Below are 17578 nucleotides of genomic sequence, written 5' to 3'. Positions count from 1 at the left end.
TTGAATTTCTTTGGAACTTGTTTGGGGCGGCATATCCACCATCTGGACTATCCTGCGTTGCAACCTTTCATCAATGTTTCTCTTCCGTCCATGCCCAGAGAGATTAGCTACAGTGCCATGGGTTGCAAACTTCTTGATAATGTTGGGCACTGTGGACAAAGGAAAATCTAGATCTCTGGAGATGGACTTGTAACCTTGAGATTGTTGATATTTTTCCACAATTTGGGATCTCAAGTCCTCAGACAGTTCTCTTCTCCTCTTTATGTTGTCCAGTGTGGCACACAGACACCCAATGCAAAGACTAAGGCCTTGTACTCACGAGCAGACATGTCCGATGAAACCGGTCCGCAGACCGTTTTCATCGGACATGTCTGCCCGGGGACTTCTGTTCGATGGCTGTACACACCATCGAACAGAAGTCCGCGCGTAAACAATACGCGGGGCGATGACGCGGCGACGTGGGCGGGCCTGCCTTTTAAATGCTTCCACGCATGCGTCAAAGTCATTCGACGCATGCGAGGGATGGCGGGCGGCCGGACATGTACGGTAGGTCTGTACAGACGACCGTACATGTCCGGGCGGACAGGTTTCCAGAGGACTGTTTTAAAGCAAGTCCAGGAAACAGTTGTCCGCTGGAAACCTGTCCGATCCACCCGAAAATGGTCCGCTCGGGCCTACACACGGACAAACATGTCTGTTGAAACTGGTCCGCGGACCAGTTTCAGCAGACATGTTCGGTCGTGTGTACGGGGCCTAAGTGAACTTCTCTCCTTTTTATCTGCTTTCAGGTGTGATTTGTATATTGCCCCCGCTTGTTACTTGCCCCGGGAGAGTTTAAAGGAGAATCACATGCTTAAAACAATCTTATTTAGCCACAATTTTGAAAGGGTGCCAAGAATTTTAACCAGCCCATTTTTGGAGTTTTGTGTGACATTATGTCCAATTTTCTTTTTTTCCTCTTCTTTTTTGTTTTGATCCAATACACACAAAGGGAATACAAATGTGTATAGCAAAACATGTGTTACTGCAATACTTTTCTGTGAGAAATACTTGATTTTCTGGAAACATTTCTGGGGTGCCAACTATTTCGGTCATGACTGTACACAGGATTGAGGGGGGGAATGAGTTCATACAGGTGAGGTGGCCGGTGTGCGGATTCAGTGGGATGGCCCGTGGGCAAGCCCTGGGGAATGTTGGTGGAAAGGCTTGAGGGGGCCCAGGTCTAAGCTGTGTAGGGGGGCCCAAAAATGTATGATGGCTGCTCTGTGTCTATGGTATTGTTTTTTCTAAGGAGCAGGAACGTATATACATTTTTCACAAAGCTGATGGGTAGGTATCACTAGAAAATGTCATTGCTTGACTATAACCGTTACACATCTGTCGTGAAAACTGTACAATGGGTGGCCAATGTCATGAACAGAGAGAGCCACATGTGCTCCTCCTCACCTTATTATTGCCTTGGTTCCATATTATTTTGTTGGGGTCAATATGAATTTGATCTTCCTCTTTAGCCCATGGTGTGTACAAACCAACATCAATATAGCTTTTTGGTGGTGTGGAAGCCAAAGAAACCATCCTATTAGCTATTGTGTATTGGAAAGGGAATTCACCGTTGTCATCAAAGAAGGTCATTCTGTCTGCGATCTTGAATGGATGTTTTATTTGTTTCATATATTTATGCAACTGGGAGACAAAAAAAAAACTCAAACAAGTTAAAGTCGAAGTTTAAACTGTTTATATTTTGTTTTCCATTGTTTCTATCGTGCTTTATCAACATATTATTTATTTAACCACATGCCAACCGGCACACAACGATATACGCCGGCTCAGCTGGGCAAATGGGAGCAAAGGTATGTCCCCTTTAACAACTTAAGGAGCGCCTAACGCCGATATACGTCGGCAGAATGGCACGGCTGGGCACATGGACGTATATATATACGTCCCTTTTAAGAGCCCAGCCATGGGTCGCGTGTGCACGCGACACGGTCCGATGCTCCGTGACCGCGAGATCCGCGGACCCGATCGTGGCCGGTGTCCCGCGATCGGTCACAAGAGCGGAAGAACGGGGAGAGGTGAGTGTAAACAAACCTTCCCCGTTATTCACTGTGGCAATGTCAGTGATCGTCTGTTCCCTGATATAGGGAACGACAATCACTGATGTCACACGTCCAGCTCCGCCCCCTTCAGTTAGAAACACACATGAGATCACACTTAACCCCTACAGCGCCCCCTAGTGGTTAACTCTTTCACTGCTATTGACATTTTCACAGTAATCGGTGCATTGGACAATGGTCCCAAAAATGTGTAAAAATTGTCCGAAGTGTCCGCCATAATGTCACAGTCATGAAAAAAAAAATGCTGATCGCCACCATTACTAGTAAAGAAAAAATATTAATAAAAATGCCATAAAGCTATCCCCTATTTTGTAAACGCTATAAATGTTGCGCAAACCAATCGATGAAAGCTTATTGCAATTTTTTTTTACCAAAAATAGGTAGAATAATACGTATCGGCCTAAACTGAGGAAAAATATTGTTTTTTTTTTTAAAAATTGTCGCTCTATTTTTGTTTATAGCGCAAAAAATAAAAACCGCAGAGGTGATCAAATACCACCAAAAGAAGGCTCTATTTGTGGGAAAAAAAGGATGTCGGTTTTGTTTGGGAGCCGTGCAATTGTCAGTTAAAGCAACGCAGTGCTGAATCGCTAGGACTCTTGTTGGACCCTTTGCTGATAATACCGTTTGTACATTGAATGTAGCACTGTATGTACTATTACTATTCTTTTCTTATATAAAGCTTGCATTATTTTATACTGGTGTGCATCTATATACTTATATGCTGGTTGCAGTAATATTTCTGCTCCCAATTACTATTTTCAACCACATCAATACCGGGGGGCACTTACACCTCCTTCCTGCCCAGGACAATTTTTAGCTTTCAGCGCTGTCGCAATTTGAATGACAATTGCGTGGTCATGCTACACTGTACCCAAACACATTTTTTTTTATTTTGTTCCCACAAATAGAGCTTTCTTTTGGTGGTATTTGATCAACTCTGCGATTTGTATTTTTTGTGCAACAAATAAAAAAAGACATACAATTTAAAAAAAAAAAATTCTTTGTTTCTGTTATTTTTTTGGTAAATACCGTATATTCTTGAGTATAAGCTGACCCGAGTATAAGCCAAGGTACCTAATTTTACCACAAAAAAAATTGGAAAACGTATTGACTCGAGTATAAGCCGAGGGTGAGAATGCAGCAGCTACTGTAAGAGGAAAAGTGGGTCAACAATGCCCATTTGCACGCCTCACTGTGCCTATTGCAACCTCACTGTGCCAACCTAACTGTGCCCATTGCAACCTCACTGTGCCATGTTTAAAACTTGCGGTCTCCTCCTGGTCCCTTCCGTGATAGGCAGTTGACACAGTTCTGCCTATCACAAACGTTCTCTAATACTCTGACTCAGCTTCCCAGCAGACACGGTGTTCAGTGTTCCGCCAATCACGGACGTCCGAGGGTGAAAAGGCACCCGTGATTGGCGGATAACTGAACACAGTGTCTGCTAGGATGGGTGAGGATGAGAGAACGTTTGTGATAAGCCGAACTCTGTCTGAGAAACACCTATCACGGAAGGGACAAGAGGAGACCACAAGTTTTAAATGATGGACGCCCGCAGCCTCTCAATATCGCAAGGTACACTGACAGGAGTATAAGCTGGGGGGGGGGGGGGGCATTTTCAGCCCAAAAAAAAGGCTGAAAATCTTGGCTTATACTCGCGTATATACGGTAAGTATGTTTTCTTCTTCAATGACAGGCACTGATATGGCTGTATAAAAATGAAGGGTCGCACTTGGATATTATATATATATATATATATATATATATATATATATATATATATATATATATATATATATATATATATATATATATATATATATATATATATATATATATATATATAGGTCATCGCAGCTAATAATTACATATAAGTGAATAATGATAACATAGTCACGTGTAACCAATATAACCAATGAATAAATATTGACTTGACCAATAAATTAATTACCTAAAAAATAAAGATTTTTTTAAATAAATAGATCCTAAAAATCTGTGAAAAAAAATTGGTGTAAAAAATATATCTAATAATTGATAATGTCTGTACATCAATTGATCCGTGAAACAATAATCAACAATAAATACATAAATAAACTAAATCCTGTGAAGGCAAAAATAAAACCTGTGCAAAAGATTCAAAATTTTAAATGCTGTTAACATAAATCTTCCAGTGAAAAAAGATCCTGAAAAAACAAGTCCCGTGCAAGACAAAGTATATGTAATCTCAACATATACTTTTTTTTAAACATTCAACGTTTATTAAATAATATTAGAGCCGCATAGTAATTACAGACAACAAAATCAGAATGTTAGACAAGAATTGCATCAATGTCATATGACTAGACATTAGCCAAACTACAACATGTCGCAGGATAATGTTTGCATAAAAAACAGGGGATGGCTAAAAAGCGATAGTGAGATCAATCGGACAACAACTCAAAAAAGAAAAACAAACCAAGTTTGGGCGAAGTCTGCGATACAATGTCCGCTAAGTTGTCTGCGAACAGTTGACCATAACAATTCAAACTATGCAGAGGTGATACAAGTAAGAAAAAGGGATGTGAAGGGGCGTGGCCAGCAGCCGGAGCGGATGGCTGTGTGAGACAGGAGCTCCGAGAACTGAACCCACATCCAGCGGCATCCAGCTACTAAATCAGCCCTACACTGTCCCTATTCCATCGGAGGTGATTCCGAACAACAACCGGAGACGATGGGGAAGCGCAAACCGGACCGAAAACCGAAAAAACTGACCGACTTCTATCACGCGGCAAGCACACCTAGGCCGCAAGATGGCGCCGAGACCTCGGACTCGCAGCGCAGTCCACACGGAGGAGGAAGCCAGCATAGCCCGTTCCAGCGACCGAGCGGCTCATCACTCCCCCGGAACGGAAGGGGAAGCGGGGACTCCACGCCATCCCCATCTCCCATCTGCAGCCCGCAGAAATCGTCCCAGCGGCGATCGGAGGAGCACAGATATGCAGGTGAGCAGGATGAGGCCTGTAACTCCCAAAATAGTACCAGGGACTTTGTGGAACAGATCCAAGAATTCCCAACATCGGGGGTCCCGCTTAGTGATACTATCATGAGGGATATGCTGGTGACCCTGAGAGGATCCATGCATAAAGATATGATGCACTGTGTTTCTCAGCTAAAGAGAGAAGTCTCAGCAATTGGGGAGAGGATTAGCCACGTGGAGGATAAAATGGGCGACTTTACTATAGCCCACAATGACTTGGCACACTATGAAGCTGATGAAGAAATCAAAGCCATGCGTGAGAAATTAGCGGACTTAGAGGACAGGTCCAGAAGGAATAACCTTAAGCTGCGGGGGGTAGAGGAATCAGTGCTACCAGTGGATCTGAGACACTATGTTCAAGAGTTTATTGCGGCCATCTTGCCTGATGTCCCTGGCACCGAGATTATCGTGGATAGAGCGCATCGCCTTCCCAAACCCAAATTCCTCCCTGAAAAGGTTCCCAGAGATGTCATAGCACGGGTGCACTTTTTCCATGTAAAGGATGAATTAATGCGTTTCTCGAGAAAGAACCATCCCTTGCCTGCTCCGTACTCAGACATCTCTATTTATTCTGATTTATCACAGTATACCATGATGGCACGCAAAAACCTGACATCAATAACTAAGTTGCTGCAAAATAACAAAATTACATACTCATGGGGCTTCCCTACCAAGCTGCTGATCACCAGAGAAAATCGCACCAGAAGCATAGAGGAAGGATTAGACCTAGCAAAAAAATGGAACCTTCTTCCAGAACAAGCTCCTACTCCTCCATCTAAACCCACAGCTGCACGGCTATCTCCCGATTGGAGCACTGCTTGACTCTTGATACAATTATGCCCCAAACGCCTTCTCCCTCTAATCCTCATCATGAGGCTGGTTTACAACCATAGTTCACTTTGTTCTCTTTAGGTTCTCTCGGAGCTCACACCCCCCCAGAGAAATACAGCGAGATATGCTCGCACCTTGTGACCGTTGTCACCTTTTTATATGTTGCTCGATATTTTTGATCTTCCTTTTTTTTTTTGTCTACCTTTCTTTTTCCTCTCTTCCTCACCCTCTTTCGTCAAGACACCGGAGGACATCACCTTCAGGCCTACCTGCTTCTCAACAAGCCTACAACATGTATATACAGCACTCTTCACAGCTGGTGTAACCTGGTCATCCGTATAAACAGTGTTGGCGCCATCTTCAGGTAACATTTTAGTACTTCATATGATGAATCTAATGGATGATGTGAATGCAATAGCCAGTCTTCCTCCTTCAATATGTCTCTATCAGTAGTCTCCATGAACGTCCACGGACTTAATAGCCCATTCAAAAGGAGTGCTATGTGGAAAGACGCTATTAAGCTTAAAGGAGAAATATTGTGCGCACAGGAAACACACTTTATATCATCAAAACCACCGAAATTTACCCACAGAACTTTTCCTTATGTATTCCATGCAATGGCTTCGGAAAAAAAAAGAGGAGTACTAATTGCAATAAATAAGTCTGTCACTTTCAAATTACATGAGGTGATTAGAGACCCGAATGGTCGGTTCATCATCCTAGTATGTGACCTGAACAATTCAACCTTCACTTTGGTGAACGTATACGCCCCTAACCAGAGGCCCTTTTCCTTTCTCAAATCCCTTTTAAACAAAGTTACTAAAATAAAAAAGGGTGCCTTGCTACTTTGCGGTGACTTTAATTGCATTGTAAATAAACACTTAGACAGCTCAGGCGCAGTACCGCCCTCCAGAACAGAACTGCAACCTCTATTGACAGAGCATAATCTCTATGACCCCTGGCGGTGCCTCAACTCAATGGAAAGAGACTACACCTACTATTCTTCTCCTCATCGCATATATACAAGGATTGACTTTTTTCTCACAGATCTTGCCCTCCTACATAGAACTGAATCAGCTAAGATACACTCTATTACGTGGTCAGACCACGCCCCAATATCCTTGGTTTTGAAAAATGCCTTTGATACTTCCCCCACGTACCTCTGGAGAAACAATACCGACCTTCTTGCCAATCCCAAAGTTGTTTTGTCTCTCAAGACTCAATTGACTGAATTTTTTGAAATTAACGATACTGCTGATGTTAGTGCATCTACATTATGGTGCTCTCACAAGGCTTTTAGTAGGGGGTTACTTATTCAAGCAGCAGCACGGGAAAAAAAGCGTAGGGGGGCATTGCTGAACAACCTTCTCACAGATCTAAAATCCTTAGAAGACCTTCATAAGACAACTCCTTCATCCCAGATAGAATCTGACCTGTTTGAATGTAGGCAAAGAGTACATCTAGCCCTCCTTTCCAGACATCAAAATAGCTTAAAGAGACTAAAGGCCCAATTTTATGTAAATGGTAACAAGGCGGGCAAACTATTGGCTAATTATATATCTAGAAGACAACAAAAAACTAACTTGACGTCCATTAAGGACCCCCATACCAACGTGTTAGAACACCACCCTAATAAAATAGCCAATTCCTTTATGAAATACTACCGTGATCTATATAACCTCAGCCTAGATAGTGACACGCCACAACCAACACCTCAATCTATTGAGTCCTTTTTAAACTCTGTGTCATTGCCCTCATTGGGAGAAAAGGATCTGGCTACCTTGAACTCCCAGATCACATGCAAAGAAATAATGGACACTATCAAGTCTTTACCAAAAAACAAATCCCCAGGAGCTGACGGCTTCACATCCGAGTACTATAGGGCGTTTTCCCAATCATTGGTCCCGTACATGGAAAGGTTGTTTGGCGATGCCTCGGCTTCAGCCTCCTTCCCAGAGGAAATGCTGCAAGCCATCATAGTAACGCTACCCAAACCAGGGAAGAAGCCGGATTTACCCCAAAACTTTAGACCCATCTCCCTCCTAAACACTGATCTTAAGATCTATGCGAAAATCCTAGCTAATAGGCTTGCGATAATTACCCCTTCCTTGATCAAATCAGACCAGGTGGGCTTTGTGAGGGGACGGCAGGCTCCTGATGGTACTAGGAGGGTGCTTGACCTATTACACATAGCTGAAACCAACAAACTCCCTACGGCCTTTTTGGCACTTGATGCCGAAAAGGCCTTTGATAGGGTCCACTGTGGCTACTTACGGGCCACGTTACAAAAATTTGGCCTCCAAGGACATATCCTATCAGCAATCCTAGCCCTCTATTCTACACCATCGGCAAAAGTCTTTACATCAAGCGCTCTCTCCGATAAATTTTCCATAACGAATGGTACCCGCCAGGGATGTCCGCTTTCCCCCATAATTTTTACCCTTATGATGGAGCCCCTGGCGGAGGCTATTAGGTCCGATGACACAATATCCGGTATAAAGGTGGGAAACACTGTCCACAAAATTGGCCTTTTCGCCGATGACGTGGTTTTAACGCTCTCCAACCCGGCTTCTTCCTTAGAAGGTGTAGTTAGAGTATTAGAGAGATATAGCAATGTTTCTTTTTACAAATTGAACGTGGTGAAATCATGCTTATTACCTATAAACATGCCCCAGAACCAAGTGGCTTCCCTGAAAGGTAAATATCAATTCCAATGGATGTCAAAAGCATTCTCTTATCTGGGTATTCGAATAGCTTTTCCTTCTTCACACACATATGAAGCCAACTTCCCTAGCCTTATTCATACAGTTAAGAATGACCTTCAACATATAGCCTCATATGAACTTTCATGGCTTGGGAAAATCGCAGCATTAAAGATGGTGGTACTTCCAAAACTGATCTACTACTTTAGGACTATCCCTATCTGTCTACCTGAATCCTTCTTTAACCTGATAGACAAACTTTTTAGACAATTTGTGTGGAATCAAAAGATGTCCAAAATCCCCTTTGTCATAATCCAGAAACATAGGAAAAACGGTGGGGCGGGGTTCCCAAATGTGAGAAATTACTACAGGGCGGCTATTCTAGATCAGGTCAAGGCCTGGTTCGACCCACAGTCTCCTAAGCTATGGGTTCACATAGAGCGGTCGGTGGTATCTAATAGAGACCTGCCGTCCCTACTATTAGCTCACCTGGTCAATGCACCTTTGGTATGTCCTAAATTCCCTTCCATAGTGGCAACGCTTAATACTTGGAAAAAGCTCCATTTAGTCTCCCCCCAGGACTCGTTAACGAAACATACTTTGTCTAACCTACAGGTGTACGAGTTTCTGATCCCCAACATAAGTGTCACTCCCTGGCAGCGAGACAACATACTCACATACAATGACCTGCGTGCTAGAAACCCAGCCACCCATCAGTTCTCTAAAACACGAATTTACCACTTTCACGTTAAGCACCCTGACGCAACTTATTCAGTGCATGATGAGGTATGGAAATACCTTATGTCTAATCACGGCAAGCCAAAAGGTCTGTCGTGGTTCTATAACACGCTACAAAACAACACTCGTTTCAGCAAAACCTCGAATATGGCGAGTTGAGAGAGAGACCTAGGGTCAGTCCATACTTTAGATGACTGGAAAATAGCTATAGGTAACTGCTATAAATTCTCTCACTGCTCCGGTCACTGGGATCTGATGTTGAAGACGCTGCACAGATCATACCTGACTCCGGTCAGAATGTCTATGATCTTCCCCTCGGAGACCAGTGATTGCTGGAGAATGTGCGGGTCGAGAGGAAACATTCTTCATATTTTATGGGACTGTAAAGGTATTCGCAGCTTCGCGTGAGGTATTCAAATTGATTTCCTCAGTCACTGGCTTTTTTATCACACCATCACCTCACTTAGCTCTTCTATTTCTAAATATCCAAACTATCCCCATTCAATTTAGAAGTATCACGACCCGCGTCCTGTTAGCGGCTAGGCTTACGATCACATCCAAATGGAGATCAACTATGGTCCCCAACATTAGCGAAGTCATACAGCGGGTAAAGGTACAACACTCATACGAGAAACACTTTGCTAATCAATCCCAGATGGTGGCTAAATTTCGCGACTTCTGGGAACCCTGGACATCTAGGTTTCAGGACTGACTACTATATACAATCCTTTGAATCGAGCTTCAGCTCTATATTCTATTTACTGGCATAGACACCTCAGCAGCTAGGCTAGTAGCACAACATTAAACTACCCACTCTAAGGTCGACCCTCAGGTGTCTCCTTTCCACTCCTTCCTTTACTTCCTTCCCCTCCCCTGTCTTCTTCCCTTCTCATTGTATTTCCCCTTCCTACTCTCTTCTTTCTCTCTGTCATCTTGTTATTTTTACTTTATTTTTAATTGTCCCATCATTGGATGATATAACCCCGGTTCATTTCTTGGGTGCTATGTTATTTTGCAACTAAAATTTTGGGTTATAACAATTTACTTCGCCACTTGTTTCATAATTAAGCTTGTGTATTGCTCGTAGCGGATGCACGTTACACATATTTTTGATGGTTCGTGTTGGCTCCCGCGGGGGGTGTCTGCGGTGGGGGGGTGACACCCACATTTAGCGGTAGGGCGTGCTCCCCCATACGTCTGATGGCCTGCGGTGGGGGTCTTCGTGAATCTAGGGTCAAAACCTTAAATGTTCTTAATGTACCCGCTTCTGATGTTTGCAAAAAACTAGTTGGTTCTGTATTAACAAATGTTGATCATTGTATTTGCTTACATTGTTTGTATAATAGTGAAGTGTCACTCTATATTTGAACCAATAAAAACTAATTGAAATGAAAAAGGGATGTGAAAAGAAAAGAGAGAAGTCAAGAGGGGAAGGTAGAGAAAGGGAGGGAAGGGGGATGGGGGAAGGGGGAAGGATGGGCAGGTGTCAAGCAGCAGCGGAGCTTAATGATCAATACATTATTAAGTCAGCATCAATAAACCTCAGGGGAGTGAAGCCCTCACATAAGCCTGCAATGTTTTGAATGCAAACCACGAAGACCAAGTTTCTTGGAATTGCTCCACCTTGTCCGAAGATTGGGCTACAGAGTCTTCCATATAACAGGTGTCATTTACCTTCTTAAGCCATTCTTTGATAGATGGGGCTTTAGTACTTTTCCAAGCGAGCGGAATTAGAGAATTGACTGCATTTAACAAATTTTTCGGCAGCTAATTTTTGTATCTTTTGAGAGAGAAATTAGGAATGTGGAACAGACAACAGGCAGCATCCAAAACAATACTAGTCTCCGTGATGAGCTTCACATTTTCTCTGACTCCATTCCAGAACTCACTTAGTGCCAAGCTGTCCCACCAAATATGTCTGAGACTGCCTATATCCGTCTCACATCTCCAACAACAGTCCGAAGGACGAGGTTACCACCTCCTAAGTTTTTCTGGCATGGCATACCACTGTGTCAAAAGTTTGTATGATGTTTCTTGTGTTTTAGCGCTAACTGAGCATTGATGAGCTAGAATACATGCTGTCTTCCATTGTTTGTCAGTGATGTCTCTATGCAGAGCTCTGGACCAAAGCCTGCTTGAATCTGTCATCAGGAGTGGTGAGCGTATTTTGGAGCCAAGCATAAGTCACAGAGGTTTTACTTTCAGAACAAGATCCGTCAGCACAGACCTTCTCCAACTCTGTCAACTTTCTAATGAAGGAAGGTCTCCGTGAGGCCCTAGTGGCGTAAGCACGCAATTGAAAATAGTGCCACCAGGTGAGACCCGGGAGTTCATTGTCAGACTTGAGTGCCGCTAAACTCTTAAATGAGCCCTTATGGAAACAATCCTTCATTGTAAGTGGAGGTGTGGGTTCCGATGTCTGAAATGGGCGATTAACTACCCCAGGGAGGAAATCTGGGTTATTACCAACCGGGGAAAGCGGACCAATGATGGAGGTCAGGTCCGTTTTGGAAACAATGGAGCTAAACAACGATAGTGTAGTGCCCGTCAGGGGATGCTTTTTAATGGAGTCATTTTGGCAATGCCAAGGAGAAAATTGCAAGGGGGTTTCAGTCAGCGAGTTTTCCAATCCAACCCATGCTTTTGAGTTGCCATGACAATGCCAGTCAACTACTCTAGTAAGATGTGAGGCCAGATAGTAATTGTAAAAGTTTGGCAGGCCCATCCCCCCTCTATCCTTTGGTCTAGTCAGAAGGGGAAATGTTATCCTAGATTTTTTACCCTCCCAGAGGAACAATATAAGGGTAGACTGTAGAGATCTAAAACAAGCCTGAGGGATTTTGATTGGCAAGTTCCTTAGAAGATACAATAGCCTCGGAAGGACAACCATCTTTAAGATAGCCGCCCTCCCGAACCAAGAGAAGTATTTAGAATTCCAAGTTTGTAAATCCTTCCTTATGTCACATAAAAGAGTCGGGAAATGATGCTTGTAAATAGACATCAGCTCGGGCGTCAGCCACACTCCTAGGTATTTAAGTGCTTTAGTAACCCATCTGAAAGGGCAATTAGCACGGGTCTTTACTAAAGTGTCCTCCTTCAGAAAGACATTCATAGCCTCAGATTTGGCAAAATTGATTTTAAGGTTTGAAATATACCCATATCTGAGGAACTGGTTCATCAGGTTGGGTATAGTAGTGTGAGGCTTGGTCAAAAAAAAAAAAAAAGGTCGTCAGCATAAGCTGCAATCTTATATTCTACACCAGAGATTCTAAAGCCCGACATTGACTTGTCTCCATTGACCAACCTGATGAACGGTTCCAATGACAAAATAAACAAAAGGGGGGACAGGGGGCATCCCTGCCTAGTCCCATTCAAAATCTTGACCTCTTCTGACAAAGTGCCATTTATTCGGCTTATCATACAAGGCTGTTATCCACGACATCATGCGAGGACCCAGTCCCACATGCCAAACATATAGTCCCAGGCAAACCTATCGAAGGCCTTCTCCGCGTCCGTAGACAGGAGCAGACCCTTGAAACCGCGGCTATGGGCCCCATGGGTTAGGAGTAAGGCCTTGATTACATTGTCCCTGGCTTCTCTATTGGGCATAAAGCCCACTTGTTCAGGACCAATCAGGGAGGAAAGCAGTAGTCTTAGTCTATTGGCCATTATTTTCTCCAAAATGTTTAGGGCAAGGTTCAGCAAAGAGATAGGCCTATAACTAGAACATTCGACAGGGTCCTTCCCTGGTTTCAGTATAAGAGAGATATGGGTGGACAGAAAGTCAGAATAGGCCTGGGGGTAGACAAAGAGTTCAAAGCCCTTGTCAAGGGGGCCGATAGAATGTCCCTGAACGTCTTGTAATAAATTAACGTGAACCCACCTGGGCCTGGCAGTTTAAGGTCCAAAATTGCTGACTGAGTTTCTTCTATCGTGACGGGGTCCTCGAGTGGGGTTAATTGCAAGTCATCTAATTTGGGAAGACCACTTTGATGTAAAAAATTTTGAATTTTGGTGGCCCTATCACCTTTCAAATTTGGAGGTTTATGCGGCTTCGGAAGGTTATATCATTTTGTATAGAACCATTGGAATTGCGATGCAATAGCATCTGTGGCTATTTCTAAAGATCCCTCAGTTGTTCTAATCTGTGAGATATGATTGGCAACAGAAGCTTCTTTCAAAGCTCTCGCTAAAAACCTGCCTGACTTATTGGCCGCTTCATAATATAGTTTTTTCTTGAAGAATAACTTTCTCTCTAGCCTTAGCGTCGAAAAGATCTTTTAGGGCTTTATGGGTATCAAGAAGTTCCTTTGCAGACTGTATTGACAATGACTGTTTATTGAGACACTCTAGTCCAGTGATGGCGAACCTTGGCACCCCAGATGTTTTGGAACTACATTTCCCATGATGCTCAACTACACTGCAGAGTGCAAGTGCATCATGGGAAATGTAGTTCCAAAACATCTGGGGTGCCAAGGTTTGCCATCACTGCTCTAGTCTATGAATCGTAGCTGTCAGTTCTCTGATCCCCTGTTCCTGCTGGTTTTTTTTGTGAGATCCCAACCTAATCAATTCGTCCCTTACTGAACATTTATGGGCCTGCCAAACAGACAATGGGTCCATACCAGGAGTAGTGTTGAGTTGGAAGTATTCAGTCAGGGAAGTGGTGATGGTAGACAAAAGGTCATGGTCTGTCAACAGGGAAGAATTGAGCTTCCAGGAATTTGATCTGGGTACATGTAGTCCCCAATCTAATGTTAGGGATACCGGTGCATGGTCAGACAGTGACCAAATGCCAATCCTGGCTCCATTCACAGAGTGAAGGTCTCGCTGGGTAACAAATAAATAATCTATTCAAGAGTAGCGGTTGTGTGGGACCGAGTGAAAGATGAAGTCTCTTGTGTCAGGGTGGAGAAATCTCCAAGCATCAACTAATTGCAGAGAATAAGCAATGACTTTCAGTTTTTTAAGTGCGCGGTAGGATACACATGATGACCAAGATGAGGAGTCCACCCCTGGGTTCAGGGGAACGTTATAGTCTCCCCCTAAAATAAGCACGCTGGAAGCAAATCCCATTAACGTACGGGTTTGTTTTTGGCAGAATGTTACATGGGTCGAGTTGGGAAAATAGACATTTGCCAAGGGGGGGAGAAAATAAAAATAAAAATAAAAGGTCCAAACAAAATACAAAATTCCAGATGAGTATGGGGGAAGTCAATCCATCTTGGGTATGCACCAAGCAAGGTGTCAGGACCTGGATTTGAACCTGGGACCTCAGCTGTGTCTGGCAGTGAACCTTCTCACTGAGCTATCTGGGATGCTGGACAGCTCCCTGTCTTATCTGCTGGACAAACCCATCTGATCCATTGAACATTCCTGCCTTGTGTCTTGATTGTCTTGAACCTTGAACCCCTTGCTCCTCCCACGAACTTCCTGATATAAGCCATGTCTCTGCACTTCCTCCTTGCCAGAATATTGTGCTATCTCCAGCCTGTATCTTGCTCCTGTCTTCCCTGCTGCCTTCCATATTTGATACTATTCGTTATCGACCCTTGGCTTGTTATCAACTACGCTTCTGCCTGATCCCAACCTACAAATACTCATTACCGACCCCTTGGCTTGTTATCGACTACGCTTCTGTTTGATCCTTACCTGCTTATCTGCTATTGTACCCCGGCTTTCTCACCTCCTGGTGGGGCAATCCTGAGGACCGCGACCTGGCGCTAACACGCAGCAAAATCCATCTTCACCTTCAGAAGCTCTGGTGAACACCGGTTAGCGCTTAGATTCCGCACCTCAGGTGACCCAGTGTCATCAGCAAGGGTGACCTGCTCTGCTGCTATAGCTACTGGCCTCTGAGCCTGACCCCAGACCGTGACAGAATATTCTGGCCCAAAACATGGAGGCCGTTGTAGCAGCTGCTGTAGCTCCTCTCAGGGTGCAAATCGCTGAGTTGCAGACGTTTGCTGTTAACTATCAGGAAAAATGTTCTGAGTTACAAATTGAAGTGAAAGCACTACAAGAGGAAATCCTTGATATGAATAAACAATTGCGTGACTTTCGTGCTCGAGACACTGCTGCCGTAGATACTAATACACGAATGCCCCTACCACTTAAGTTTAACGGAGACCGCCGCCATTATAGAGGGTTCCTTAATCAATGTCGCATATACTTTCAGATGCAACCTGCTGCATTTACTTCGGACAGGAAAAAGGTGCTGTTTATTATTAACCTCCTGACTGAGGAAGCTTTAGCCTGGGCCTCCCCTTATGTGGAGAAAGATGATGTCGTCCTGGATAATTTAGATTCTTTTGTGACTGCGATGAACCAAGTTTTCGATGATCCTAACCGCTGCGCTACTGCTGAGGCAAAATTGCACAATTTACGGCAGGGTAGACGCTCTGTTGCAGAGTACACAACTGAATTTCGACGCTGGATCTCAGATACCAATTGGAATCCAGCAGCACAAAAGAGTCAGTTCCGTCAAGGACTCTCGGAACAAGTAAAAGATGAGCTTGCCAGAGTAGAAAGTCCTGACGACCTTGAGGCTTTTATTAAATTGTGTATTCGAATTGATCAAATACTTACTGAAAGGAGAAAGGAGAGACTGGGAATCTTAGGCAGTAATGGTGGCATGCGTTTTTCTACTACTCAGTATCCTCCTAAGGTTTCAAGATTTACTCCTGATTCTGACACTCCTGAACCTATGCAGGTGGATGCTCTTAAAAGATCTATTACTACTCAGGAGAAAGAAAGACGACGTTCAGAGAACTTATGTCTTTATTGTGGAGACTCCGGACATTATGCAGTTAATTGTCCCAATAAATTTAAAAGAACAATTGCAGCAACAGATATTACAGATATTACAGTATCTGAACAAATAAACTCAATTTCTCAGTCCGTCTCTCCTTTGATTCAGGAAGCAAATAAGGTTAATTCTTTATCAACTCATTTTGTCATCCCCATTAAGCTAATCCCCTGCTCTGCTATGCTGGACTCTGGGGCTGGAAGAAACTTTATGGATATAGAGTTTGCCCACCACAATAACATTCAAGCCATAAATACATCTTCTCCTATTGAGATGGAGACAGTTGATGGTTCACCCTTATCCTCAGGACCTGTTACCCATAAAACCGTTCCTTTGGTAATCCAGTTTGAGGCGGATCATCGTGAGACCATCAGCTTTCAGTTGATCACATCACCCAAATTTCCCATCATTTTGGGCATTCCTTGGTTCTCCACTCACAATCCCTCTATCAACTGGGGAGCACGGGCCATAGATTTCACATCCTCCCACTGCAAGGAACACTGTAGGGAATCTTATCACACAAGTTCTCCACTGGTCAAGGAATTGCAAGTTGGTGTGGTAACTACCCAATCATATGATGACTTGCCTCCACAATACCATGCATTCCGGGATGTCTGTGATAAGAAAAATGCAGATCAATTACCTCCTCATCGCCCATACGACTGCCCCATTGAGCTGCTTCCAGGGGCCGAAATACCTTTTGGCCGCCTTTTTAATCTCTCAGAACCTGAATTAAAAGTGCTCAGGGAGTGGCTTGATGAAAATTTAGAAAAGGGTTTTATTAGACACTCAACATCTCCTGCAGGAGCAGCTCTATTCTTTGTTGAAAAGAAAGACTCCACCTTGCGTCCATGCATTGATTACAGGCACATGAATAAGGTCACAATTAAAAACCGTTATCCACTCCCCTTGATCTCGGAAATGTTGGAAAGACTTCGTTCTGCCAAAGTGTTTACAAAACTTGACCTACGGGGGGCATATAACCTGGTCCGTATTCGTTCAGGAGATGAATGGAAAACCGCCTTTAGAACCAGATATGGGCATTTTGAGTCCTTGGTCATGCCTTTTGGTCTCTGCAATGCCCCTGCGACCTTTCAGCACTTCATAAATTATGTTTTTCGAGATCTGTTGGACCAATTTGTCATTGCTTATCTGGATGACATCCTTATCTTTTCTGATAACCTGGAAGAGCACCGCAAGCATGTTTGCATTGTCTTTGAAAGATTAAGGCAGAATCGATTTACATCAAATTGGAGAAATGTGAGTTTGAACAAACCCAGATCCAGTTCTTAGGGTATATTATTTCTCCAGATGGAGTGGGCATGGATTCTGAGAAGATTAAAGCAGTGGTAGATTGGCCTGCCCC

At 43.6% G+C, this 17578-nt stretch overlaps 1 protein-coding gene across 1 annotated transcript in view; it reads right to left on the bottom strand.

Annotated features, from left to right (window-relative positions):
• Positions 1-17578, bottom strand: part of LOC120925126 (vomeronasal type-2 receptor 26-like) — an 86856-nt gene that overhangs the window by 26468 nt on the left and 42810 nt on the right. The window contains exon 4 of the mRNA XM_040336001.1: positions 1447-1683. Within this exon, the coding sequence (XP_040191935.1) occupies positions 1447-1683 (237 nt within the window). The remainder of the gene's footprint in view (positions 1-1446; positions 1684-17578) is intronic.

The sequence above is a fragment of the Rana temporaria genome, chromosome 1 (assembly GCF_905171775.1).
Source record: "Rana temporaria chromosome 1, aRanTem1.1, whole genome shotgun sequence".
Classification (NCBI taxonomy): domain Eukaryota; kingdom Metazoa; phylum Chordata; class Amphibia; order Anura; family Ranidae; genus Rana; species Rana temporaria.
This window is presented reverse-complemented; position numbering and strand designations above follow the sequence as displayed.